This window comes from Schistocerca americana, chromosome 1 (genome assembly GCF_021461395.2).
Source record: "Schistocerca americana isolate TAMUIC-IGC-003095 chromosome 1, iqSchAmer2.1, whole genome shotgun sequence".
Lineage (NCBI taxonomy): Eukaryota > Metazoa > Arthropoda > Insecta > Orthoptera > Acrididae > Schistocerca > Schistocerca americana.
Genome location: NC_060119.1, coordinates 1,242,418,066 through 1,242,446,045, shown reverse-complemented (window position 1 = coordinate 1,242,446,045; position 27,980 = coordinate 1,242,418,066). Strand labels below are relative to the sequence as shown.

At 41.0% G+C, this 27,980-nt stretch overlaps 1 protein-coding gene across 1 annotated transcript in view; it reads left to right on the top strand.

Moving 5' to 3' along the window:
• Window positions 1-24,859, top strand: part of LOC124598534 (Down syndrome cell adhesion molecule-like protein Dscam2) — a 394,502-nt gene extending 369,643 nt beyond the window's left edge. Inside the window, exons 35-37 of the mRNA XM_047136007.1 lie at window positions 11,648-11,777; window positions 21,068-21,208; window positions 24,754-24,859. Coding sequence (XP_046991963.1) covers window positions 11,648-11,772 — 125 coding nt within the window. The 3' untranslated portion in view covers window positions 11,773-11,777; window positions 21,068-21,208; window positions 24,754-24,859. The remainder of the gene's footprint in view (window positions 1-11,647; window positions 11,778-21,067; window positions 21,209-24,753) is intronic.
• Window positions 24,860-27,980: the final 3,121 nt, after the last annotated feature.

Genomic DNA, 27,980 nt, shown 5'->3' with positions numbered 1-27,980 from the left:
GAAGGTTAATCACATCCACCAATCTTGCACAGAGTGCAATACTTTTTTTACCTCCATCTCCCCAACAATCAGCAAATTTTTGAACCACACATCAAGACTCAGTGATTTTTACAAGAATCAATGAGAACTCCATTTAAAATCACAAACTTATTGGGCTTAGAAGCAATAGAAAGAGAAAGCATGTACATCAGATAAAAATGTTTTGTAGATATAGATGGATCGCATGCAGAGAAAACCCATGCACATTACACCTCCTTATCGGTCCAAAACTTCTCGACTTCTAATGACATGTGACCATCCTGTTCGAATGATATGACCAACATCTGATTGAACATGTGACACAGTAACATGTCATTTGAGGTACGTTTGAAATTTTGGAGTAATGTGTTATGTAATACACAGCATTTTTCCTTTCACGTCTACCTCTGCAGACTGTTCAAACAATGGAAAATCCAGGAAGGAATAATGACAATATTATGAAAAGGATAGATTTCTACTCACCACATAGTGGAAATGTTGACTTGCATGGAAATGTTGATTCAGTGACATACACGGCAAAATGACTTCTAAACAAATAAGCCCTCAGCCAAAAAGCCTTCATCTGAATTAGACAACACACACACACACACACACACACAATTTGCATGTGTGTGTGTTGGCCAAAAGTTTATTTGTTTGCAGTCGTTTTGTTGTGCCTGTCTGCAACTCAACATTTGCAGACTGTTCAGCTTTTTTCTGCCACAGGTGTGATGACCAAACAGTCTTGTCAATAATTGCTCATTTCTTCTTTGAATTTTCTGTATATCTACCAGTAATCAACTTTCTTAATATTCCAGAATGATGAACAAATTCAAGAACCAGACTCTATTCAAGAACTGTTTAGTTTTGTAATGACCTACTTTGTTGATATATTACACTTATTATTCTTATAATCTCAGTCTAACACATGACCTCTCTTGACCAGGCTTGTGTGATCCTTCCACATTAAATCACTTTGGATGCATATTGTATTCTTGTATGTGATGATAATGACAGCTACCAGTGATTACTCACCCATGGTGTGGTCAAATAAAATCAGTCTATTGATTGCATACGCCATTGCTTTCCAACACTTCTAAAGAACTGAGTTGTCATTGTTGCTTTCAGACACTCAAAGGACAGTGGAATTCACAATGAATCTTCATGTGTCCATATGCACTAATAGCAGAAGTCTTATAACAGAATGCTAATCCACCCTTGTAGTAACATTGTACAGACACTATATCAGAAGTAATGCCAAATAAGTTTTATTCTGCTTCCACATGAAGTGATCCACAATAACACTGAATGAAGTATAGAATAGTGCAAAGTCTCATAACTATAGAACACATCAATATAAAGTATTGTAGCTGAGCATACAATAGCAAGTAAACATAAGTGAGGCTAATAGCCCAGCACACTGGGCTTGTATTAGCCTGTTGTGTGCATAGCACAGTGCTTACTGCTCCATCAGTCCAAGTTGCGAAGTGACCTCTTTAGGACACTGTAGAGGCACTTGTATCATGTGCTGTTTCATTATGTGCATTCACACTGTAGGGTTACAATACTATGGAGATGTCCATGTCTTCAGCATAGGTGATGACTGTGTAAGCAGGTTTCTTTTTTTGCGCTGTCACAGGAGAAAATGGTCTAAATGGTCTCAAATGGTGCAGATGTGGCAGATGTGGATAGGTACAGTGCCCACTCCCCTGTGAGAAGCCATAAGGGAGAACTGGCAATGGAGGCAGCAGAGAAGACTGCGGCAGCAGTGACAGAGGCTGCAGAGATGGAGGTGACCCGGTGTTGACTACTCTGTTGAGTAGTGACACAAAGAGCAAGGATGGCACCTAAGCTTAGTAGGCATGGACTGCGCCGTGGGAGCTAGGCAGATGGTGGAGGTGGCTGCAGGGGCGGAAGGCTCTCCGGTGCTCAGTTGATTGTGTGTGGATGGAACTAGTCATAGTACCATGGCACTAAGCCATCAAAGGTGCACACGATGCACAGGCGGTGGCCTCGGCAGCTATGGATGACCGCTAGTGTCCACTTTGGGCCACCCAAACCTGTGGACCTAAAGGTGGAGCCTACACAGAATCACTACAAGGTGGGCACTGGTGGGTGGCTAGACATCAGTCGGAGCAGATGAAGCTGTGTGCAGTACTAGCAGCCATGAAGTAGCTCCACTGGGCTATGGTTGTCAACTACAGTGGACCTGTATGAACCCCTAGAACCTACTGAAGGCTTCCTTGGGAGATGATTAGGTGATGTATTTTTTCATCTGGGTTTTGAATGTATGGACCAGCTGCTCCACCTCTCCATTGGACTTTATATGAAAGGGAGGAGCAGTAACATGCTGGATGCCACTCTTTGTACAAAAATCTTCAAAATCTTAAGACACAAACTGTGGGCCATTGTACATCACAAGCATTATGGCAATCTTTGAGATGGCCATGACCGTAAGTGCTGTGGACATGGATGGACAACAAACCACATAAGGAAATTTTGAGAAAGCATCAATTACTACAAGCTAAAAGGAGTTAAGATCTTGGGGCATGAGAGGTCCGTAGTGCCACTTGATGGGTGGCACACTGCGGGCTGGCTGTCACAGTGTGCATGATCTCATTATCAATACCTAGCCAAACCACATGGAGGCAGGCCATCAGTTTTGTACAGGAAGGAGAGGGTGCATGACATGCAGACAAGTTCACAGCTAGGTACCGACTCTTCAGTAGCCATCAGTAACATACCATCAAGAATGGAAGGCAGCTTTGGTGCATAATAATCACACAAAGGATCTGACACTAGCCCGGTGGTTTATGGAGCCAGCTAGCCCGGTAGTTTATGGAGCCAGCCATGGTGGACAAATTGAACAATCTGACATAAGATATGACTGGCCACAACAGCCACCAAAATCTAAGAACTGGTAAAGGGAAAACCATCCACCGTGTTTTGGGCTTCAACGTCTAAATGGAAGCACAATAGTTTACCCTGACTGAATGCTTCATCAGGGCCAATTGGCAATTGAGAAGGAGAATCCACATTAGCTTGTGCTGTGGGTCAGAAATGAGTCTCATAGTTACACCATGACAAAAACAGTGCCCAGTGTTGCAGGCAAAGGGCCACTTTGTCCAGTAAGGATGCCGAAGTATTGAAAAGAGAAACCAGCAATGAAATGAAACTCAGAACTGCATAGGAAAACATGAAATTTTTTGAGTGTGTACACAATAGTAAAGGCTCCTTTTTCTATCTGTGAGTTGTATTGTTGCACATGATTCAGAGTTTTGGAACTATACACATTAGGGCATTTGGAACCGTCCACGTATTTGTGCGTGAGAATGGCCTCAAGGCCATACTGGACCTAAACAAGACGTTGGCCTGGTTGGAAAATAACCAAGCAAGGTGCTAAGTGTAATTTTGATTTTAACAGTGTAAAAACATGCTCACTGGTGGTTGACCAGTAAAAAGGAGAGAGAGCAGGAAGGGGCTGAGCCATTGTGGCTGCATCATGGCAGTATGCAATATTCCTGAGCAATGCTTACAGTTCTTTGACTTTGGTAGGCCACAACAAAGCATCAACATGCTGGCGTAGAGGCTTAACATCAACATGTGAGGCTTCAAAACCTAGGTAGACTACAGACAGCTGAAAAAATTGTGATTTGTCCAAGTTATATCCTGGTAGTCAATGGATCCCAGCACAAAGGCTGTGAGTTGATCCAAAAATCATTGGAAAATAGTAGTGGCATTAGCCAGGCTGAATGACAGGTGCTCATATTGATATAATCTGAAGGGGGTATTCACTATAAGGACATGTTTGGAATCATCATCATGTGGCAGTTGTAAGCAGACTTCTGAAAAGTCCATTTTGGAAAAAATATTGGCTCCTGGAAAACTTGCTAAGAGTTCATCTGAACATGGTAAGGGATAGATATCAATAATGGACTGTGAATTTATGAACACTTTAAAATCACCACAGAGCCGAAGGTTGCCATTAGGTTTTTTGACAAATACAAACAGAGAAGTCCTTTCAGCAGAGGGGACAAGTGTGATAGCGCCCAAAGACATAAGCTGGCCTAGTTCCAATTTGGCTTGCTCCTGTAAAGCTACTGGAACTGGGTGGGCTTGAAAAAAGTGGTGGCACACCATTGATTTCATTGTGATGTGAGCCTTGCAATTGGTAGCACACACTAATTCTTCTGAAAACAGTGAGGAATATTCTGAGCCGAGCATGTCCAGTTCTTGATACAGAACTTGTTGTCATACCAGATGCACTTCATCAGAAATAGAGAGCCTAAAAATTTTGAAGGTGTCTAACCCAAAAAGTTTTCAGTGTTGGTGCCACCCAACATTAAAAAGGTAAAAGGCTGCACAGCTGCTTTGTACACTACGGAATTAGGAAACTGTTTGTTGTTACTCATGAACTGATGAGATAAGGGACAATGTTGGTAATCCAACATCCATATAGGCTTGAGAATTTAACAGTCGATGCTGCACCCATGTCTACTTGCATTTTTAAAATCTCGACCATTGCACATACTTCAATGTGGAGTTTGTTTGGGGTTACTATCACAGATTCCTGAACAGGAGCTAGCTGACACAAAAGGTGATAAATACAAGGAAAAATCCATGACAAAAATAAAGCTGTACACAAGTTAGGGTTGTGACTAAAAGCTTGAAAATGTTGCTGAAGATGTTTCTCATATGCATACTAATCCTCCATAGAAGCATCTTATGGAGGAAGTGGTTAGTGTTGTGTCAACAAGGCTGTCAAATTGTTTAGTGTAATGGAAAAAGCATGCTACTGATCAGTGAGAGCACACTGTTGTTCATCAAGCAACTGTAGAACTTCTTCCACTGACATGCTGGCTGCCTATCAAACCAAAGAACGAAACATGCAGAGTGTAATACTGCACTCGTTGCCAAATATATAGTACATTGTGCAGATACTATATCAGAAGTTATACCAACCAAGTTTTATTCTGCTTCCACATGGTGATATCTGCAGTAATGCTGACTGAAATATAGAACAGTACAAAGTGTCATAACTATAGAACATCAATAAACAGTCTTTTTAGGTGAGCATGCAGTGCTGTTGTTGTTGTTGTTGTTGTTGTTGTTGTGGTCTTCAGCCCAGAGACTGGTTTGATGCAGCTCTCCATGCTACTCTATTCTGTTCAAGGTTCTTCATCTCCCAGTACCTACTGCAACCTACATCCTTCTGAACCTGTTTAGTGTATTCATCTCTTGGTCTCCCTCTACAATTTTTACCCTCCACGCTGCCCTCCAATACTAAATTGGTGATCCCTTGATGCCTCAGAATATGCCCTACAAGCTGATCCCTTCTTCTAGTCAAGTTGTGCCAAAAATTTCTCTTCTGTCCAATTCTATTCAATACCTCCTCATTAGTTATCTGATCTAGTCACCTAATCTTCAGCATTCTTCTGTAGCACCACATTTCAAAAGCTTCTATCCTCTTCTTGTCTAAACTATTTATCGTCCACGTTTCACTTCCATACATGGCTACACTACATACAATTCTTTCAGAAACGACTTCCTGACACTTAAATCTATACTCAATGTTAACATACTTCTCTTCTTCAGAAATGCTTTCCTGGCCATTGCCAGTCTACATTTTATATCCTCTCTACTTCAACCATCATCAGTTATTTTGCTCCCCAAATAGCAAAACTCATATACTACTTTAAGCATCTCATTTCCTAATCTAATTCCTGCAGCATCACCCGATTTAATTCGACTGCATTCCATTATCCTCGTTTTCCTTTTGTTGATGTTCATCTCATATCCTCCTTTCAAAACACTGTCCATTCCATTCAGATGCTCTTCCAGATCCTTTGCTGTCTCTGACAGAATTACAATGCCATCGGCGAACTGCAAAGTTTATAATTCTTCTCCATGGATTTTAATTCCTACTCTGAATTTTTCTTTTGTTTCCATTACTGCTTTCTCAATATACAGATTCAATAACATCGGGGATAGGCTACAACCCTGTCTCACACCCTTCCCAACCACTGCTTCTCTTTCATGCCCCTCGACTCTTATAACTGCCATCTGGTTTCTGTACAAATTGTAAATAGCCTTTCGCTCCCTGTATTTTACCCCTGCCACCTTCAGAATTTGAAAGAGAGCATTCCAGTCGACATTGTCAAAAGCTTTCGCCAAGTATACAAATGCTAGAAATGTAGGTTTGCCTTTTCTGAGTCTAGCTTCTAAGATAAGTCGTAGGCTCAGTATTCTCTCACGTGTTCCGACATTTCTACAGAATCCAAACTGATCTTCCTCGAGGTCGGCTTCTACCAGTTTTTCCACTCATCTATAAATAATTCGTGTTAGTATTTTGCAGCCGTGGCTTATTAAACTGATAGTTCGGTAATTTTCACATCTGTCAACACCTGCTCTCTTTGGGATTGGAATTATTATGTTCTTCTTGAAGTCTGAGGGTATTTCGCCTGTCTCATACATCTTGTTTACTAGATGGTAGTGTTTGTTAGGCCTGGCTCTCCCAAGGCTGTCAGTAGTTCTAATGGAATGTTGTCTACTCCCGGGGCCTTGTTTTGACTTAGGTCTTTCAGTGCTCTGTCAAACTCTTCATGCAGTATCATATCTCCCATTTCATCTTCATCTACATCCTCTTCCATTTCCATAATATTGTCCTCAAGTACGTCGCCCTTGTGTAGACAGTCTATACACTCCTTCCACCTTTCTGCTTTCCCTTCTTTGCTTAGAACTGGGTTTCCATCTGAGCTCTTGATATTCATGCAAGTAGTTCTCATTTCTCCAAAGGTCTCTTTAATTTTCCTGTAGGCAGTATCTATCTTACCCCTAGTGATATGCACCTCTACATCCTTACATTTGTCCTCTAGCCATCCCTGCTTAGCCATTTTGCACTTCCTGTTGATTTCATTTTTGAGACATTTGTATTCCTTTTTGCCTGCTTCATTTACTGCATTTTTATATTTTCTCCTTTAATCAATTAAATTGAATATCTCTTCTGTTACCCAAGGATTTCTATTAGCCCTCGTCTTTTTACCTACTTGATCCTCTGCTACCTTCACTATTTCGTCTCTCAAAGCTACCCATTCTTCTTCTACTGTATTTCTTCCCTCCATTCTTGTCAATCGTTCCCTAATGCTCTACCTGAAGCTCTCTACAACCTCTGCTTCTTTCAGTTTATCCACGTCCCATCGTCTCAAATTCCCACCTTTTTGCAATTTTGTTCAGTTTTAATCTATAGTTCATAACCAATAGATTGCGGTCAGAGTCCACATCTGCCCCTGGAAATGTCTTACAGTTTAAAACCTGGTTCCTAAATCTGTGTTTTACCATTATATAATCTATCTGATACCTTCTAGTATCTCCAGGCTTCTTCCATGTGTACAGCCTTCTTTTATGATTCTTGAACCAAGTGTTAGCTATGAATAAGTTATGCTCTGTGCAAAATTCTACCAGACGGCTGCCTCTTTCATTTTTTCCCCCCCAATCCATATTCATCTACTACATTTCCTTCTCTCCCTTTTCCTACTATTGAATTCCAGTCACCCATGACTATTAAATTTTCATCTCCCTTCTCTATCTGAATAATTTCTTCTATCTTATCATACATTTCATCAATCACTTTGTCATCTGCAGAGCTAGTTGGCATATAAACTTGTACTCCTGTAGTAGGCGTGGGCTTCATGTCTATCTTGGCCACAATAATGCTTTCACTATGCTGTTTCTAGTAGCTTACCTGCACTCCCATTTTTTTAATTCATTATTAAACCTACTCCTGCATTACCCTTATTTGATTTTGTATTTATAACCCTGTAGTCACCTGACCAGAAGTCTTGTTCCTCCTGCCACCGAACTTCACTAAATTCCCACTATATCCAGCTCTAACCTACCCATATCCCTTTCTAAATTTTCTAACCTACCTGCCTGATTAAGGGATCTGACATACCAATCCGTAGTACGCCAGTTTTCTTTCTCCTGGTAACAACATCCTCCTGAGTAGTCCCCGCCCGGAGATCCGAATGGGGGACTATTTTACCTCTGTAATATTTTACCCAAGAGGATGCCATCATCATTTAGCCATACAATAAAGCTGCTTGCTGTTCACAGTACCAGCACAGCAAGGCCGTTGTGGTTAGTGTTACAAGGCCAGATCAGTCAATCATACAGACTGGTGCTCCTGCAACTACTGAAAAGGCTGCTGCCCCTCTTCAGGAACCACATGTTTGTCTGGCCTCTCAACAGACATCCCTCCGTTGTGGTTGCACCTAAGGTACGGCTATCTGTATTGCTGAGGCACACAAGCCTCCCCACCAGTGGCAAGGTCCATGGTTCATGGGGGGAGCATGCAAAAGCAAGCCAAAGTAAGTGAGGCCAAGGGTCCAGTGCGCTTGGGTTACGTTGGGCTGTTGTGCACATGGCACAACACTTGCTCAGCTGTCTATCCTGGTTGCAAAGCAACATCTCTAGGCCAAACATGGAGACACTTGTATCACACGCTGTTTGATTATATGCACTGATACTATAGGGTTGAAAAAATTATGTTCTTTGCAACAACTCTGCTTTATCACCCACTATCAGCAGCAGTTGAAATGTTTCATGTCAAAGAGCCATGAACAAAAAGATACTGCCAGTTTATAGTATTCAGTAGGGAATTAGTTTATAGTATTTAGTAGTGAGTTATGCTTCTGTCTAGTTGAAGATGACTAGAGAGTTGTGTGTGTTAGTAATTTACCAACACAAGGCATATTGTTGAATTCTGTCCTACTTGAAGGCCACATTTTGTTATGATCTTTTTAATTATGGACTATGAGTCACTCCTGGTAATTATTCCAGGCACATAAGAAAGACAATGATGTTGATTTCATTCTCTAAACAGTTTTCTCTGACATTTCTGCACTTATTGCAAGGGAAATGTTCCCACAAGTGAACAATTGATGTGACAGAGCTGAATATCTAGAGATTGGCCAAAAAAAGACTAATTCTATTCCTTAACCAACAAGAATACCAGGTCTCTCCTTGCAGAAAATGTATGGAATGGAATTAAAAATGTATAGAGAATGCATTTCCACAATACAGTATTCAAAGATTGTGTGGCCGTCGAAACCACATAGGAAACCAATACCCATAAAAAAATCTGTCCTATGCCAGATGGAAAGCTGAGAAATGCAGGTTGCAGTCAGACTGTCAAACATTCACTGAAATATAAGAATGTATGAGGGGAGTTTAATAAGTAATGCAGCACATTTTTTCTGGAAGCTGGGTGGGTTTATTCAGGATTCCAATACACCATATTATTCCCCTCTCTTTGGCTGCAAAAATCTGTTTTTCAACATAAAGTCTGTTCAGTGTGACAGCCTTATGCCACCCTACTGGGAGGGCCTATATGGCTGCATGGTACCACTCTACTGGTTGACATTGGAGCCAAAGTCTTGCTACATTAATAACCTCCCCATCATCCACATGCTGCTTCCCATGGAGTGCATTCTTCATTGAGCCAAGAGATGTAAATTAGAAGGTGTGACATCCGGGCTGTAGGATGGATGAAGAAGAACAGTCCAATGAAAGTGAGCTCCACCTGCATGTGCAGACTTGTGTAAGGCTCACGTTGTCATGAAGAAGGGGAATTTGTTTGCATTTTTGTGGTGACAGACATGCTGAAGTCGTTTCTGCAATTTCCTGAGGGTAGCACAATATGCTTGATAGTTGATCGTTGCACCATGATGGAGGACATCAAATAGAATAACCCCTTGAGAGTCCCAGGAGACTGTCAGCATGACTTTACCAGCTGAGGATGTGGCTTTGAACTTTTACTTTGGTGTAGAGGTGATATGATGCCACTCCATGTGTTGCTGTTATGTTTCTGATTTGAAGTGATGAACCCATTTTTATCTCCTGTGATGATATTCGACAAAAAATTGTCACAATCCACCTCGTAATGTGCAAGCAGTTCCACATAGATGGTACTTTGTTACTCTTTATGGTCTTCTGTTAGGCAGTCAGGAACCCTACAGGTACCACTGTACACAGAAAAAATTGGAAGCATGTTATATGACATTTTTATTGCAATTCTTCTGTAGTACCACCTCCTAAAATATTTACTGTTCCTCCTCAAACACCACCAAACTATTGCCAAAACACAAGGTAGACCACCCAGTGGCACAACATGCAGTGGAGCACAAGATGCGTGATTTCAATGGCTACTTCACAACTCTTGCCATCTGAATCCTCCCCAACACCACCAGCTTTTCTGAGCAGAGCAGATGGGAGCTATCATTACAGCACATCCTTTGCTTCCGAAACCTTCCTGGCCTAAACCTAAGGTAACTCACTGCCCCCCATCCCCCACAAAATAGTGTGTGTCTACTTGTGTGCTGTTATCTCATGTCCTAGTGTATGAAATCAGGTGCCCAGCCATCTGCCACCTGTCCCCTCTACCTGCTTCCCTAGCTAACCCACAGACAGCTCACCACTCCCCCATGAGCCATTAGATGCTTCTTCCCAATCCCCTCCCTGCCTTCCGCCTCTCTCCATCCCTCACCATACTCCACCCCACACCCCCACTGTACCACAGTACACTCACCGTGGGCCAGGAGAAAGCTGGCAGACAACTGAGCACAATGTAGGGAGACAGACGTGTGAATGCGATTGAGTGTGTGTGTGTGTGTGTGTGTGTGTGTGTGTGTGTGTGTGTGTGTGCAAGGAAATGCATTCCAAAAGCTAACAAAGCTTCTGTTTGTGTACCTATAGGCAATGCAGCGCAAACCATTTATAGATGTCAGAGTTAGATCATTGGTCCTTACTTTTACAAAGAAAAAAAGCATGCAGTAATTTATGAATATAACTGGGAACTTATTTTTTCCAAATTGTGAACAAGCTGATGCTGGGGGTTGTGTGGGTTTAGTGAGGTGGGGCAACCCTAGTGCACACAGCTTGAGGTTCTCAGGGAATGCAGTTTCTTTTAGAGGCGATCTTCCATGACTGATACACTTATGCCATTTAGCTCCTTGTAGTGTTGTTTTTTATTATAATATCTAACATCGATTGTATGCACCAATTGTTCAAGGATCCTTCCATACTTGAAAGAGAATATGTACCATGCAGAACTCCACACACTCATTGCTACATTCAAAAAATTGACCAGACCTTCAGAGTTTGAGTAACTCAATGTATTGATAAAATTTGGAATCATTTACTAGATATCATTTTTAAACACACATTGTATTTATTAAATTACCAATTATGTAGAAACACAACAAATGGAATTACAATTTGTGATGTATCTATTGATCTCCAAAGCAGTAAGCTATGTTGCCCTACCATGTCTAAGGTTGTTCACTCCATGAAACCTAAAAGTATAGTTACCTTATACAAAAGGTTAATTCAATCCTAAATTTCAGTTCATTTGTAACTATTTGTCTAAAATGTCTCTGTTTTGTATCCAGTAGTGTTTCTTTGTTTAAGATAAAGCATCACTTATCATCATTGGTTTAATGTGAACTTGGTATTCAGTTTGAAATCTTGTGATTAGTAATCATAGTTTTGGTGATCAGGTGGTCAAAACTATATCAACAATCAAACCAAGAAGGAGCAATACTCTATAATTTTTAATGCATGCTGTTTACAGAAATTTATCGCCTTGATTCAAGTACTGAATCAAATGAGATGTCTCCTGCTCCCCAGAGAAGACGGACACCCCGTCACTACCCCATCTGCAGTGGTGATAAAAGATTGGCATCACACAACAGGTAGTCAAGGTTTGTTTCTAAATATCAATAATACTTTTCAGTTAATCTAAATACAGCTGTAGTGGTATCCATCACATTATAGAAAACACTACATTTTCTGCTTATTTCAATCATTTGTTAGTATCAGTTGTTGCAGCTTTATAGTCTTCTTTCCTGTTTAGTTCTAAATTTTACAAAACATAAATTATGGCTGATAGTGTATCCATGTAACTAACATAAATTTTTGTTATAAGCATTTGATGTAATATGAATGAAAACATTTCTTAGTGCCATAATGTGCACACATTGATATTCGTCATGAGGAATAGTAGTATATTCATGTTTCACTATACTCTACATATTTTCATCATCAGTTGTGAAATATGCCTTGGAAAGCTTAAATTTCGTATTCAGTAATTCCTCCATTACAAAAAATTGATATGTGACCAGTTTGGAAGCCCGTCCAGGCCAAAATCTTGCGTTACATTCATCATTTACGTCTTAGCTAAATTTTTATCTTTAGTGATATAATTTTTATGGCATCTTATAACAATTGTAAAGGCCAAAATACCTCTATGCCTGTAAGGTGCAGAAGACAAAACAAAAACAATGGGAGATATTGTGAAAGAATAGAGTGAAGTGTAAAAATCAAATTATGGTGGAAAGTGGTGTAATTAGTTATAAGGACCAATAGATTGTAAATGTTCTTCAGTGGAGACACCAGAAACTATAATGTCATTCAAATAGTTTGCACAAAACAGCTCAGATGCTGTAAGTTGTTCCACAAAACATTGAAAAATAATGGGAGCATTGGTGACTCCAAAATGCAACCACAAGTATTGGTACAGTCCAAAAGGGGTAATGACAACTAAGATATGTAGTGACTCTGTATGTAAAGTAAGTTGTAAATAGGTAACCAACAGGTAAATTTTTGAGAAATATTGACCACCTGATAACTTTTCAAAGAGTTTGTTGGGGTGGGGTATTGGGCATGTATCCACCATAGTTGCGCGTTCATAGAAATTTTAAAATTGCCACAGGGGCGTAACCGGCCTGATGGTTTCTTTGCTATAACTAAGGGGGTAGACCATTCACTTGTTGCAATAGGCCAAGCAATGCCGGATCCCATGAGGCAATCTAATTCATCTTTGGCTTGTTACCTGAATGCCACTGGAACTGGATGGACATGGAAGAAATGAGACCAAATCCAAAAAGATTCTCCATATGTGTATTATCTACAACAAGAAATGTAAATGACCAGACTACTGACTTGTAAGTCTCTGGGGCAGAAAATTGGCCTACAATAGGAATACTGTTTTTATTGTAATTTACTACTGTTCGTGTCACAGGGAGAAGCGGAGGGGAGCCCAAGTCTCTATAAGTTTGTGAGTTTAGCAATAAGGGCAGAATGGGAGCATGGGACACATATGTTGCTGTGCATTTTCAACTTTGCACAGCGTAATGAATAGTCCATTAAATTTTGGGCATGCAGCCACGCAAATAAAATTTCCTCCATTGATATTACGGCCGTGTATCATCCGGCCATCCTCAGAGTGAGTCACAAGACTGACAACAAGATGCTAAGCATGGCTTATATGCCCCACTGCGGCAATACTGCGCATGCGGGTCACAGATGCTGGTCGGTGGTCAATGCGTACAGACATTTGATTCGCTTATCTGTGTATGATCGGAGGCGGTGACACCGTGACGACTTGTCTGCAGTTTAATTACCCCAAGAGCCAGATTCCATGCTTTGTACAAATTAAAACCATTACCTCTGTTTATTAAATTATTAGCTAATCTAATCTCTATAGCTTCCCTGAAGACAGATTCCCAAAAGGAAGAGGTGGATGTTAAAATCTTCACATCACGGTAATTCATGGAATGACCTGTATCAACACAATGTTTGGCCACAGCTGACTTGTCTGGCTGCTATAAGCGTTTGTATCTTCAATGCTCCACACCTCTCATGAACGGTGCATGTTGTTTGTCCTATGTAGGACTTCTCACAATTTCCGCAGGGAATCTTATACACACCCGCTTTACACGAAACAGTAAATCATCCTTTACGGAGCCAAGTAAAGCTGCAATCTTCGTGAGGGTCCAGAAGATCACCTTAACACAGTGTTTCTCAAGAATATGACCTATCTTCAAGGAAAGAGCACCCACATAGGGCGAAAACACATTTGATCTGAAGGAATTACTGTCTTCTTCCCCATCACATACCTGCATTCTAGGTTTTGCATTGAAAGCTCCATGAATTTGCTGCGGAGAAAATTCATTTGCTTTAAAAATGCTCTTGAGGTATGAGAGCTCTTCTTGCAAATTATCTTTATCAGATATACAGTGCGCCTTGAGCACTAAGGTCTTAAGGACACCCATGGTCTTTGAAGGGTGATGGCAGTTACTGGCTTGTAAATATAGATTTGTGTGTCTTGATTTCCGTTATCTTGTATGTCCTAATGCGCCATCAACTATACGGTGAATGACAACATCCAAAAAGGGGAGGCAGCCGTCCTATTCTATTTCCATAGTAAATTTGATACTAGCATGGATAGAATTCAAATTCTCGAGAAATCAATGTAATTCATCCATATCGTGTAGCCATACCACAAATATGTCATCCACGTACATCCAGAAGACAGTTGTTTTAAAATTTGCTAAGTCCAGTGCCTTGTCTTTGAAGTCCCCCATGAATAAAATTAGCTACCAGGGGGGTGAGGGGGCTTCCCATAGCAACGCCATCAATCTGCTCATAAAATTCACCATTAAACTGAAAATAAAATGATAAAAGCACATGTTCAAATAAGGCCGTGATGTTTGTATCAAAATGTTGGGCGATAAGAGATAAAGAGTCCTTTCAAGGTACCTTGGTGTATAACAATACCACATCAAAACTAACAAGCACATCCATACTATTTCACCTGACATTGCTAAGTCTCTGAATAAAATCCATAGAATTATGAATGTGGTGGCTACATTTTCCTACCAATGGTTTTAATAAGAAAGCTAAATATTTGGCAGAAAAATACGTTGGTGAACCAATAGTGCTCCTTATAGGCCTCATATTTAGCTTTCTTATTAAAACCATTGGTAGGGAAATGTAATCACCACATTTGTAATTCTATGAATTTTATTCAGACTTAGCAATGTCAGGCTAAATAGTACAGATGTGCTTGTTAGTTCTGATGTGGTATCATTATACACCAAGGTACCTTTAAAGGACTCTTTATCTTTTATTGGCCAACATTTTGATAGGAACATCACGGCCTTATTTGAACATGTGCTTTTATCATCTTATTTTCAGTTTAATGGTGAATTTTATAAGCAGATTGATGACACATTAGGACATGCTGTACATCGGAAACCAACACACACAAATCTGTATCTACATGCCAGTAGCTGCCATTACCCATCACAGACCATAGGTGTCCTTAAGATCATAGTGCACAGGGTGCACTGTATATCCGATAAAGATAATTTGCAAGAAGAGCTCTCATACCTCAAGAGTGTTTTTAAAGCCAATGGATTTTCTCCACAGCAAAACCTATAATGCAGGTATGTGATAGGGAAGAAAACAGTAATTCCTTCAGATCAAGTGCGTTTCTGCCCTATTTTGGTGCTCTTTCCTCGAAGATAGGCCGTATTCTTGAGAAACACTGTGTTATGGTGATCTTCCGGCCCCCCACGAAGATGATCTTCCAGCCCCCCACGAAGATTGCAGCTTTACTCAGCTTCGTAAAAGATGATTTACTGCTTCGTAAAGCGTTTGTGTATCAGATTCCCTGTGGAAATTGTGAAGTCACACATAGGTCAAACAACACACACCGTTCATCCGAGATGTGTGGAGCATTGAAGATACACATGCTTATCACAGCCAGACAAGTCAGCTGTGGCCAAACATTGTGTTGATACAGTGCATTCCATGAATTAATGTGATATGAAGATTTTAACGTCCACCTCTTCCTTTTAGGTATCTGTCTTCAAGGAAGCTATAGAGTCTGGATTAGCTAATAATTTAATAAATAGAGATAATGGTTTTAATTTGGACAAAGCATGGAGGAGTCCGGCTCTTGGGGTAATTAAACTGCAGAAAAGTCGTCATGGTGTCACCACTGCCGATCACACATCGATAAGTGAATCGAATGTCTGTATGCCTTCGACACAGGCAGCACATTTGTAAGAGTATTTCTTTGCCACTGACCAGCATCTGTGACCTGCATGCGCTGTATCACCATGGTTGAGCATATAAGGCCACGCTCAGCATCTTTTCTTCAGTTGTGTGACTCACTCTGAGGATGGCCAGACAATACATGGCCAAAATATCAATGGCAGAAATTTTATTTGTGCGGATGCATGCGCAAAATTTACTGGACTACATATGTTGCTGTTTACTGACCTGTTTACATTGTTGATGCGGCTGCTGCTGGGAGCGAGGCCAGCCACCTTGACACTGTGATCATTTGTGGACCGCCGTGATCGTATCTTCCCTCTGCAAACTATCTGAAGCTTGGTTACCTGTCAGAGAAGGATGGATTTTTGCACTGGAGGGCAACCTCTCATACCTTTTGATTCAGAGATAAACGAATGATAGCATCTCTCACCATCTGATCAGCATTCATCTCTTTATGAACGTTGGCCACAAAATGATGACGACGACTTAACCCATGGAGTTCAGCCGCCCATACAGTTCAGTCACCCATGCTTGACAGGACTGATGTGACTGCTTTGTACAGCAACAAAACTCAATCTAGAGTGCAGTAATGTGGGTGTGCTTACAGTAGTATTTCGAAAGAAGTTCACACATTTGATCAAACGTTAAAGGAGACGGATCCTGGAAAGGGGCAAGGTGACATAGGACTTGATACAGTCATGACAATATCCAGGAAAGGAACAAGGCATGACATAACATAGCATCAGTGATCTCAGAAGCTTGAAAGTGTTGCCACAGATGTTTCTCATATTCAACCCATTCCTCAATGGGCTTTTCATATGTAGAAAATGGAGGCGAATAAACCATGGGGGCTGTGGAGGGCAAAGCAGCAGGTGATACAGACTGGGAAGCACGCCAGCTAGACAATACAGATACCAATGACTGATGTACATGATGTTCATGAGTTTGTTTGTCCAGCTCCTTTGATTGGTGGTGCAATGCCTCAGAAAATGATTCTTGCTCTTCAACCAATCAATGTAAAATGTCTTTCATAACACCATCAGCCATCGTGAGAATATGGAGGACCAACAAGAGTAAAATTTGTGCGGAGAACAAGACCACACTTGCTGGCAATCGTGTTGTATTTAGGTATAAGTACAACACTACCAGTAGGTGGAACACAGTTTTATTCCACAGAAGCATTAACAACTTGAACACAGTATTTAAGTAACATTCATCAAGAACCAATTATGTGCATGAAGAGCTGTAGCTATACACTTAAGAGAACTGAGGCTGAGCATAACTTGGCTAGCTTTAAATAGGATGGGGCCCGTGGCGGGCTCTGATGGTGATTACACACACACACACACACACACACACACACACACACACACAACTCTGTGGTGCCCTCTGTGAATGGCATAGCACTGCCTCACACGAGGCCTTTTGAAAGTATGTTTACATGTCCCTGAGAAAGCAGTCATGATTACTGAAGAAAAAAATGTGGTGAAGAAATTATTGAGGAAGGAAAGGAGTAATGGACCTTCTTACCTATTTGGGGTTATAATTTAATGTATAAATCCAGTGATGGAGGAAAAGGAAATCTGATAGTAGAAGTAACATACGAGTCCTGTGTTAAGCTACCAGTCATCATCCAACTGTATATTAATTACATGTAGTGTGACACAGAGATCTGTCATACAACCATTACATTTTCTTGTCTAGCTTAATGAACTTCCATCAGTAACATTACCAGATGCCAAGTTTGTTTAGTTTTTTAGATAATCCAAATACACACACACACACACACACAAAATGCAGCCTCTTTAAGGTATTAAATACATTTTTAAGAGGTTTTTCCATGCATCCCTGTCTGCTGCTGTCTTCTGCCAGTTGAAGCCTGCAACTTTCCTGAGTTCCCTATCCCAGCGGTCAGGTGGTCTCCCTGGTGGTCTTCGTTTTTCGCTGGGACTCCACTCTAAAATTGATTTTGTCTATTTTCCATCCTTTGTCCATGCAATATGTCCTGCCCACTGCCATTTTAGAGTCTTAACCTGTTCTATAATATCTTTTACTATTGTTATTGCTCAAATGTCTTCACTTTTCTGTCAATCTGTCTTAGTGAGACTTAACATTGACTTTTCCATAGCTCTCTGAGCAGTTCTAAGTTTACTTTTGAAAAATTTATTTAAAGTCCAAGTTTCACACCCATACGTTAAAACCAATAGGACACACTGATCGAAAACTGTCTTCTTTAAGTAGACTGGCATGTTAGATTTGAAAACTGTTGCATTCCTTCTGTAAGACCTCAAACCCAGTTTAATTCAACGAAAAATTTCAGGTTTCAAATCCACTTTGGGGTCAATTAATTGCCCCAGATAAACGTATTCTGTAACATTGTTTAGGATGTTGCTGTTCAGTGTTACTTGTCCTGCATCTACCCAATTATTATGCATAACCTTAGTTCTGGGGTGATTTATTTTAAGTCCAACTTCCTGACAACGATATGTTAAGTCTTTTATAGAGGACTGCATTTCCATCTTACTGTTAGCTAGGACCACTATATCGTCAGCAAATCTCAGGTTGGTGAGCCTTTTACTATTTATCCTTATTCCTCTGTTGTTCCAAATAATTTTGGACATAGCTATCTTGAGAACTACTATAAATAACTTCAGGAACATAGGATCGCCCTGCTTTACTCCTTTTCCAATGGGAAATTCACACTTGCTTTTTCCTATGTTGATAGATGCTACAGATGTGTCATAAATGTTGCACAATATGTTTATATATTTTGTTTCCACTCCTTGCTCGGCCATTGCTTGTATGACATCAGTGTGACTGACAGAATAAAAGGCTTTTTCGAAGTCAGTGAAGGCTATGCATAATGGCATTGCATACTCATTGTCTTGACTGATTACCTCACGCATTGTGTTTATATGGTCAATTGTACTGAAACCACTGTGATATCCAGCTTGTTCTATGGGCTGTGCAGAATCCACTACCATTTTAATGTGACTTATCAGGACTTTAGTGAACACTTTATATATAACAGAAAGTAAGCTAATGGGGGGGGGGGGGGGGGGGGGGGGTAGTTTTGTATGTCGGCTTTCATATTCTTCCTTATACACTTATACAGTTCTGAATATTCTATCTTGTCACAAGAAGTTTTAATTTTCATCTCTCGTCTTTTTACGAATAAAGCTTTGGTTTCCGCTCTTAACTTTCCTGGTTGTTTGGTAATTGTGGTCAGTCCACCTATTTGTTTTGCAATTTCCATTATTGTTTCAGCTAGGTTTTCTTCTGTTGACTCTTCTAATCTCACTCAAAGGGCATACTTAAAATCCTTTTTCCTTTCGTTCAGTTTATCCATACCGATAATTTCTTTTTTCTGTGATATTAGTTTTCTTCATTCTTGTTGAGTATTAATGTTTATTTTCACTCTTACTAGTCTATGGTCACTACCAGTATTAAATTGATTTAAAACCGAAGCATCTTTGATTATTTTGGTATGATTTGATGATAAAATCTATTTCATTGTGGGTCTCATGGTTTTGGCTTCTCCATGTTCCTTTCCTATTATGGTGTTCCTTAAATGATGAATAATTTATTTTCTTCTGCAAATTGAACTAGCCTTTACCCCTTTCGTTCCTCTCATAAATTCCATGGCAACCTACTGAGACATCACCACACTTTTTGATACCAACCTTGGCATTTAAGTCCCCAATTACCAGTTTAAAGTGGCAGTCTCGTCCTTTGTTATGTGCCAAAGGCAGGATGGCTGTATCGAGAGGTATGTCCTCATTGAGGGACCACGCCGGTTTAAGTCTATTAACTGAGACTGTCTGTGGCCATCCGTGGAGATGGATGACAAACGTGTTGGTATCGTGACATAGCACATGGTGAGGGCCCGAATAGGGTGGCTGAAGGGCTGTCCGCACAGTGTCATCCCGCAGCATAACAAAGTCATACATAGCTAGGTCCTTGTGGACGAACAGGGAGGGGGGGGGCAGGGGGTATGTAGGTGCACAACGTGCATGTGGACACACTCGATTAGAGCAGGGAGATCCTCAGTGTGACGGAAGATGAATCCTTGACGAATTCAGCAGGGAGGAGGAGAGGCTCACTGTACAGAACCTTGGCGAGCGAGGCATTAAGATCTTCCTTATGAGCCGAGTGAATACCCAGCAGGACCCAATGGAGGGCCTCTGACGTGAGGCCTCCATGGCACATTAGGGCACCATGAGTGTGCAGTGTCACTGCTTGATCAGGCCGTTCTACTGCGGGTGGTATGAGGTGGTATGAAACTTGGCGATGCCCCAGAGTTCACAGAGTCGTGTGAAGAGTTTGGACTCAAATTGACGTCCTTGGTCGGTGGTGAGAGATAGGGGACAGCTGAAGTGAGCAACCCACGTCGAGATGAAGGAACGGGCGACAGTCTCAACCGTGATGTCAGTAAGGGGGACCGCCTCGGCCCAGCGGGTCACGTTGTCAATGACCGATAAGATATATCTGTAGCCCTCAGACGGGGGAAGGGGACCAACGACATTGATATGGACATGCCGGAAACACCTCTTTCGGATGTCAAACTTGCCAAGAGGAGGTTGAACATGCCTGATATGGACATGCCGGAAACATCTCTTTCGGATGTCAAACTTGCCAAGAGGAGGTTGAACATGCCTGCTGACCTTGCTGTGCTAGCACGGAACGCACACATGGATCCAAGTGTGACAGTCGTGCTTCATGCAAGGCGGTAAAGACCCTGTGGCGAAGGGCAGCGGGGACCAGATGGCAAAGTGTGCCCGTACAGGTGTCACAAAGGACAGGGATTGCCGGACCAGGTAGTAGGGTGTGTAAGGGGTATGAACAGAGTCAACTGTTGAGTGATCACTGTGAAGGATCTCTGTTAATATTAGCGGAACATTGAACATTGATAAACTGAGATAAATCAAGAATGAAATGTCAAATTTCAAAAGTTAATTATTGATATCCATTCTGGTAACAGTATTTGTCTACAGTCCAAGACTTGCATCTTTGTGTAAAGACAGTAATTTTATCTACATACTTTAACAGATTTTTGTTTAAGACTCTTTCTACCTGTTCCATGGTACTTGACTATCTGGATATGTACATAAATGCACTAAGTCATCTTTTGTCCTTTCATTGGCAGCACAGAAACAAGCTCGGCTGAAGATGATGCTAGCTTTTCCAGCTACCATCTCCAGCCACCTTCTGGGTTCTCGGATAATCGCGAACTAAGTGAAGCTGAATGTGATCGTGATACCATCCAATTTGGCAAAATACTTAGTCGGTATGTAAGACATAGTATTTCAACATTGAAAACATTCCTAATATTTCCAATCGAAGTTAAGAAAAATTAATGATTCTATTTCATTTCAAAACAGTATCCACGGTTAGGTAACTTTGCAATAACCTTATGTTAAGTCAGTAGGGAAAGATATCCTATTGCCAGGACATTTGATATTATAGACCATGAGCCACCATGTATTCGTTCTTCATGTTCTGTAGATCCCACCAAGAAGGAGAAGATTCAGGAATGCGACACTTTTTATGGTAATCTGTCTGATGAGGACATTAAGCGTGGCAGACAGTCCTATTTGAGGGGTGTAGGCTATGTCCCAGCACCAGAATTCAACCTCCTCTTTCCCTCATCATCATACAGCTCAAATATGACGCAACACTTCGCTTGAAGATGATGGGTACGAAACCCTTCGAAACGTTGCGAGAAGACGACGCCTTTACTCGGCTGATCACCCGAGAAGATTTCACGAGTATACAGACGCCCATTCCAGTCATATACACTTAACAAATACAGTTAAAACACAACTCTCATACACTGTGTGAAAAGGGAGGAATAAAATGCTTTCCAATTAGATGGCTGAATTACCTCTCGGGGTATCCCAGCCAACAATGTCAAATGACTCTTTCATTATCAGAAATGTAAAGGACAATGAAACAGTGTTAAAAGTCAGGAATTATGGTTTTTTTGTACAGTATGAGAGCTGGGAGAAAATTCAGGCAGAAACTTTATTGTGAACAAAAAAATTAAAACAATGTTACAGATACTGGAGGAATCTCTGACAGAACAGAAGGACTTATTTTAAAAACAAGCAAAAGATATTCCAAGGTAATCATTTGAGCATATGCACCATTGTGTACACACTCCCATGAGGAGGTACATAAGCTCTACAAAGACTTACAGAAATAGATAAATGACAACAAATATTTCTGCAAGATTTTTTTCTGCACCTGTTACAGTATTGATATATTTGTTGAACAGTACATTAGTATTACATATTTGGCAAGAAGTTATTGTTATAATTAACTTGGCATTTGTATCACCATCAGCTTCATTTTTTAATACAATATTCATCAATTATTTACACTTCACTCATCTCTGACCACATGATGCATATTATCACCATAAATATTTTGTTTACTGAAAATCTTTATTGAAAGTTTTATAGTGTGTGTATTTTAGCGTCTGACAATAGGGAAGTTAGTTACTATAATGCAAAAACCTTAAAGCATTAATTCCACACCATAAGAAGAAAGGACAGTTTATAATTGTTACAAGGGTTGCCACAAGTTCTGGAAATCAGGGAATATCAAGGAATTTCAAACGTACCAGGGAAATTTGGAAAAAAAAAAAAAAAAAAAAAAAAAAAAAGACACTGCAAAAATCTCATTTTTGTCTCAGTAGCATAAAATTGTTTGTTTACTGAGATGACATCCTTAGTCACTGGCTGGGTGCAGTTGAGTACACGTGCCGTTTCTGTACTCTCATTCTTACTGCTTCTCCCCTTCCCAGCTTGCAGTCAGTGCTGCCACCACTACTTCCTGCTAGCCTAGCAGCTGCCAGTGAGAGGCAGGGGTGAGGGAGGGGGGGGGGGGGGGTGAGGACTGGTTTGTTTGGATCTGATTCTCAGAGCTTGTTGACATAGCAGCTGGAGACAACAGTCCTGTGTGCGTGAGTTGTGTCAGGGATTGTGTGAATGTGTGTGCGCTCTCATTTTCTGACAAAGGCTTATGGCCAAGAATTTAGTTGTGAGAGTGTGACTGTCTTTCCTATGTGCCTGTCTGTGTCTCAGTGATAATCTTTATTGTGAGTTGCTACCTATCCTCATTAGCACTGATTCTCAGAGTGCTTGCGCAAGTTACCTGTTGCGTAGGTGATCACCGTGGTCTCATTTCATCAATGTGGTGTCTGTGACACATGAATAGCTGGCCACATGAGTGGACTTCCATGATGGGCTAAAACTGCAAGCCATTTTTGTGGGTATCTCTAATGGATCGGGCCTGCTGGTATGAAGCCCATAGTTTCCCACTAATGTACGGGCCTTGCCTGTCGGATCTTGTCTCACTGACCTGCCCGCAGGCTGGGTCTGTCTGTGTTTTGCATAATGCAGCAGATTTGCATGGTTTATCCATGGACCCAGGACCATTGGCGATGGATTTCAGGAATTGCGACTGTCTCACCGCAAGTAGATTGTACAGTGCAGCATTTTATAGATATTTTATTTATTCTAGTACATTTTGGCACTTTTAAAGTAGTTTATATATTAGAAAGTATGGATGATTAGAAGAAGAAAATTGTGGCAGTCGCTGGCAGTGCTCATGTATTTCTTGAAGGAAAAATCGTACAATACCTGTAGAATAATAGACGTAACACAGTGGGTAATACCGACAGTAATGAACGTAGTAGAACCAACATTTTATTTGTGGTCACATATAGTGTTGATTTACACAACTCTTCCCCACCTTATACATTTCTGTCAAGAGACCTACTTTTTTCTGAGGCTATTTCTGAAAGAAGTGAAGGTATTTTAAATCTGTCTTGCGACTCGAACAAAATGCATATTTTTGTCACCAAATGTGTTTTGATTTATTGAAATAAAATAACATCAGTTGTCTTAATGAAACATATATACCATTTGGCTTGCTTTCTCCATATAAAAAGAATTCATTACAAAAGATTTTGTTGCTGGTGCTTAAGATTTTTGCTCACACATTTAGAGATTCAGAAGTTGTCGTCTTCTTCTTTTTTTAACTCTTGATACCTCAACATTTGTCAGGAAAAATTCTAAAACTTGTCTGGAAATCAGGGAAATATCAGGGAATTTCACTTTGGGAAACTTGTGGCAACTGTGGTTACATATTGTAACAATATTACCAAATAACAGAGGTGCTGAGTCACAGATAGAGACAGTAAAAAGACTGTCACAAATAAAGCTTTTGGCGATTAAGGCCTTAGTCAGCAGTAGACGACAGATGCGAGGCGGCGCCCCCCCCCCCCCCCCCCCCCCCCCACACACACACACACACACACACGCGCGTGCAACTCTCTCTCTCTCTCTCTCTCTCTCTCTCTCACTCACACACACACACACACACACACACACACATACACACACACTCACACACGCAACTCACACATATGACTGCAGTCTCTGGCAACTGAAGTGTGGTTTCAGTTTTCTGAGAGTGCAGTCACGTGCATGTGCGTGAGTGAGTGTGTGTGTGTGTGTGTGTGTGTGTGTGTGTGTGTGTCTATTGTTGACAAAGGCCTTAATGGACTAAAGCTTTATTTGTGACAGTTTTTTGTTGTGCCTATCTGCAACTAAGCACCTCCACTATATGGCAAGTAGCAACTTTCCTTTTCTAAGATTGTTACATTCCATCCTGGATTTTCCATTGTTTTATTGTTACATATTGTTTATGTATTGCTGAGTGAAACAATAGAGATTAAGTTGTGTTTATTCATTTTTAATTATGTAGTGTTACTATGAACATTTTCACACATTTGGAATGATCTAATCATGTTCTCTACCTTAGGTTTCATCAGAAAAAGCTGCAGAAAAGGAGTCAGTACACCATTGATGTATGACTTCCTTACCTATTGGCAGTATATGCTCAGTGATAACTTTCTGCAAGTACTGACTAATTTAGTCATGATGAACTTATTTTTATACATGTGTTCATCAGTATAATTACTGTGTTTAGCAGTTATTTATGTGTTTTTAGAAAAAGATGAGACTTTCCTCAGGTGACTATTTCATATCTTCAAATATTTGAGTATATTTTGGTTGTTGGAATTGTCAACTAAGTATTATGTTTAAATATGTAAAACTGTAAATCAGGAAATAAGAATTTTTGTAAGTCACTCATTCACTCAAAATCTCTGTAATAATATAAATTTACATCTGAAACTGTTTATAAAATAGTCAACATTTTTATGATATGATCTCATTGGGTTAATGTCAATAATAATTATGTGCCATGTACTTTGAAGACTGACAAATGTACAGATCACGATATAATTAATGTATTTATGGTTCTACAAAGTTTTTAATAAACAAACAGCCAATGGTACAAATAATGTATAATGTATTGTATGTGCACAAAGTTCTTAATGTTGTCACATTTTTATTTTTGTACAATGAAGTGACTGAAAATAAAATAAATTTTTCCTTAGTTCTATTATACTACTTAATGCTAATTTATGGGTTCTGCATCTTAAATTCCCTAAAGCAAGTTTCCTCCATCACATTGTTTTAGTCATCCTCATGCAAAAAAAAGTTCAGAAAATGAAGATTAGGGATTAATATCACATTCACAGTGATGTCATTTGAGATGCAGCATGTTGTTATTGGGGAAGGACAGCAGAAGGAAATTGGCTGTGTGCTTTCCCAGGACCACATTGGGATTTTCCTTTATCACTTTAGGCAAACCATGAATTCATAGATCTGGAACTCTCTACGGCCAGACACAGCTTTTAACTGCTATCGCTTTGAATGTGAATCCAGTATCTTACCCAAAAAACTTTCACATAGTTTACAGCACTCATTCATCTTCAGGACTACAAAAGATAAAAACTATTAAATGATGTTTGTCATGTCAAGTTTAGTTTATATCAAACATTGCACAGAAGCCCAAAAATATTGAACCATTAATACAAAATAAATAACTTATAGTTCCTAGCATTCCAAATCCAGCACATTCAAAAAGAGTATTCTAGTTATGACCGGGAATCTGTGTATATTTTTATGCAAATCACATGCATATTCACATGGTAATAATTTGGGCTAGAGAGCTAATGGAACTACACTCCTGGAAATTGAAATAAGAACACCGTGAATTCATTGTCCCAGGAAGGGGAAACTTTATTGACACATTCCTGGGGTCAGATACATCACATGATCACACTGACAGAACCACTGGCACATAGACACAGGCAACAGAGCATGCACAATGTCGGCACTAGTACAGTGTATATCCACCTTTCGCAGCAATGCAGGCTGCTATTCTCCCATGGAGACAATCATAGAGATGCTGGATGTAGTCCTGTGGAACGGCTTGCCATGCCATTTCCACCTGGCGCCTCAGTTGGACCAGCGTTCGTGCTGGACGTGCAGACCGCGTGAGACGACGCTTCATCCAGTCCCAAACATGCTCAATGGGGGACAGATCTGGAGATCTTGCTGGCCAGGGTAGTTGACTTACACCTTCTAGAGCACGTTGGGTGGCACGGGATACATGCGGACGTGCATTGTCCTGTTGGAACAGCAAGTTCCCTTGCCGGTCTAGGAATGGTAGAACGATGGGTTCGATGACGGTTTGGATGTACCGTGCACTATTCAGTGTCCCCTCGACGATCACCAGTGGTGTACGGCCAGTGTAGGAGATCGCTCCCCACACCATGATGCCGGGTGTTGGCCCTGTGTGCCTCGGTCGTATGCAGTCCTGATTGTGGCACTCACCTGCACGGCGCCAAACACGCATACGACCATCATTGGCACCAAGGCAGAAGCGACTCTCATCGCTGAAGACGACACGTCTCCATTTGTCCCTCCATTCACGCCTGTCGCGACACCACTGGAGGCGGGCTGCACGATGTTGGGGCGTGAGCGGAAGACGGCCTAACGGTGTGCGGGACCGTAGCCCAGCTTCATGGAGACGGTTGCGAATGGTCCTCGCCGATATCCCAGGAGCAACAGTGTCCCTAATTTGCTGGGAAGTGGTGGTGCGGTCCCCTACGGCACTGCATAGGATCCTACGATCTTGGCGTGCATCCGTGCGTCGCTGCGGTCCGGTCCCAGGTCGATGGGCACGTGCACCTTCCGCCGACCACTGGCGACAACATCGATGTACTGTGGAGACCTCACGCCCCACGTGTTGAGCAATTCGGCGGTACGTCCACCCGGCCTCCCGCATGCCCACTATACGCCCTCGCTCAAAGTCCGTCAACTGCACATACGGTTCACGTCCACGCTGTCGCGGCATGCTACCAGTGTTAAAGACTGCGATGGAGCTCCGTATGCCACGGCAAACTGGCTGACACTGATGGCGGCGGTGCACAAATGCTGCGCAGCTAGCGCCATTCGACGGCCAACACCGCGGTTCCTGGTGTGTCCGCTGTGCCGTGCTTGTGATCATTGCTTGTACAGCCCTCTCGCAGTGTCCGGAGCAAGTATGGTGGGTCTGACACACCGGTGTCAATGTGTTCTTTTTTCCATTTCCAGGAGTGTATAAGAATCATCTTGCCAACATGTTGAACACTAAGCCTGCAATACTTCTTCTCATGCAGACTCCTGTCTGTGTTAATAAAATATATGAATTGCATGGTTAATGAGCAGAGCTTTATAATTTAATGATCAGACACTGACACAAAAGGAATAGGTACAATGTGTGGTCAAAAAGTAACGCGAATTTTGTAATTTCATGGGCTGTATACATCTGATTTTCAGGTTTGCTTTAATTTGATAGTAAACATATTTCTGATGCATGCTTGTATTTTCAGCTGTTTAGATTATTTAGTGTACTGTTCAGAGTCAGAAGGTTATATGAGTTTTTTGAGTGATCGGTGAATTAAAATATGGATAACGGAATCTGCATTAAATTTGAAAATAATGTGCAGCATGACATTCAAAATATTGTCATCATGTTCTGACTATGGATGAGATGAAAACAGAATCACTGAAGAAGGTGAACACTTTAACGAAAAGTGAGTTCTAGAAGTGCACATCCAAGACTGGAAAAAGTGCTGGCACAAATGTGCTAAT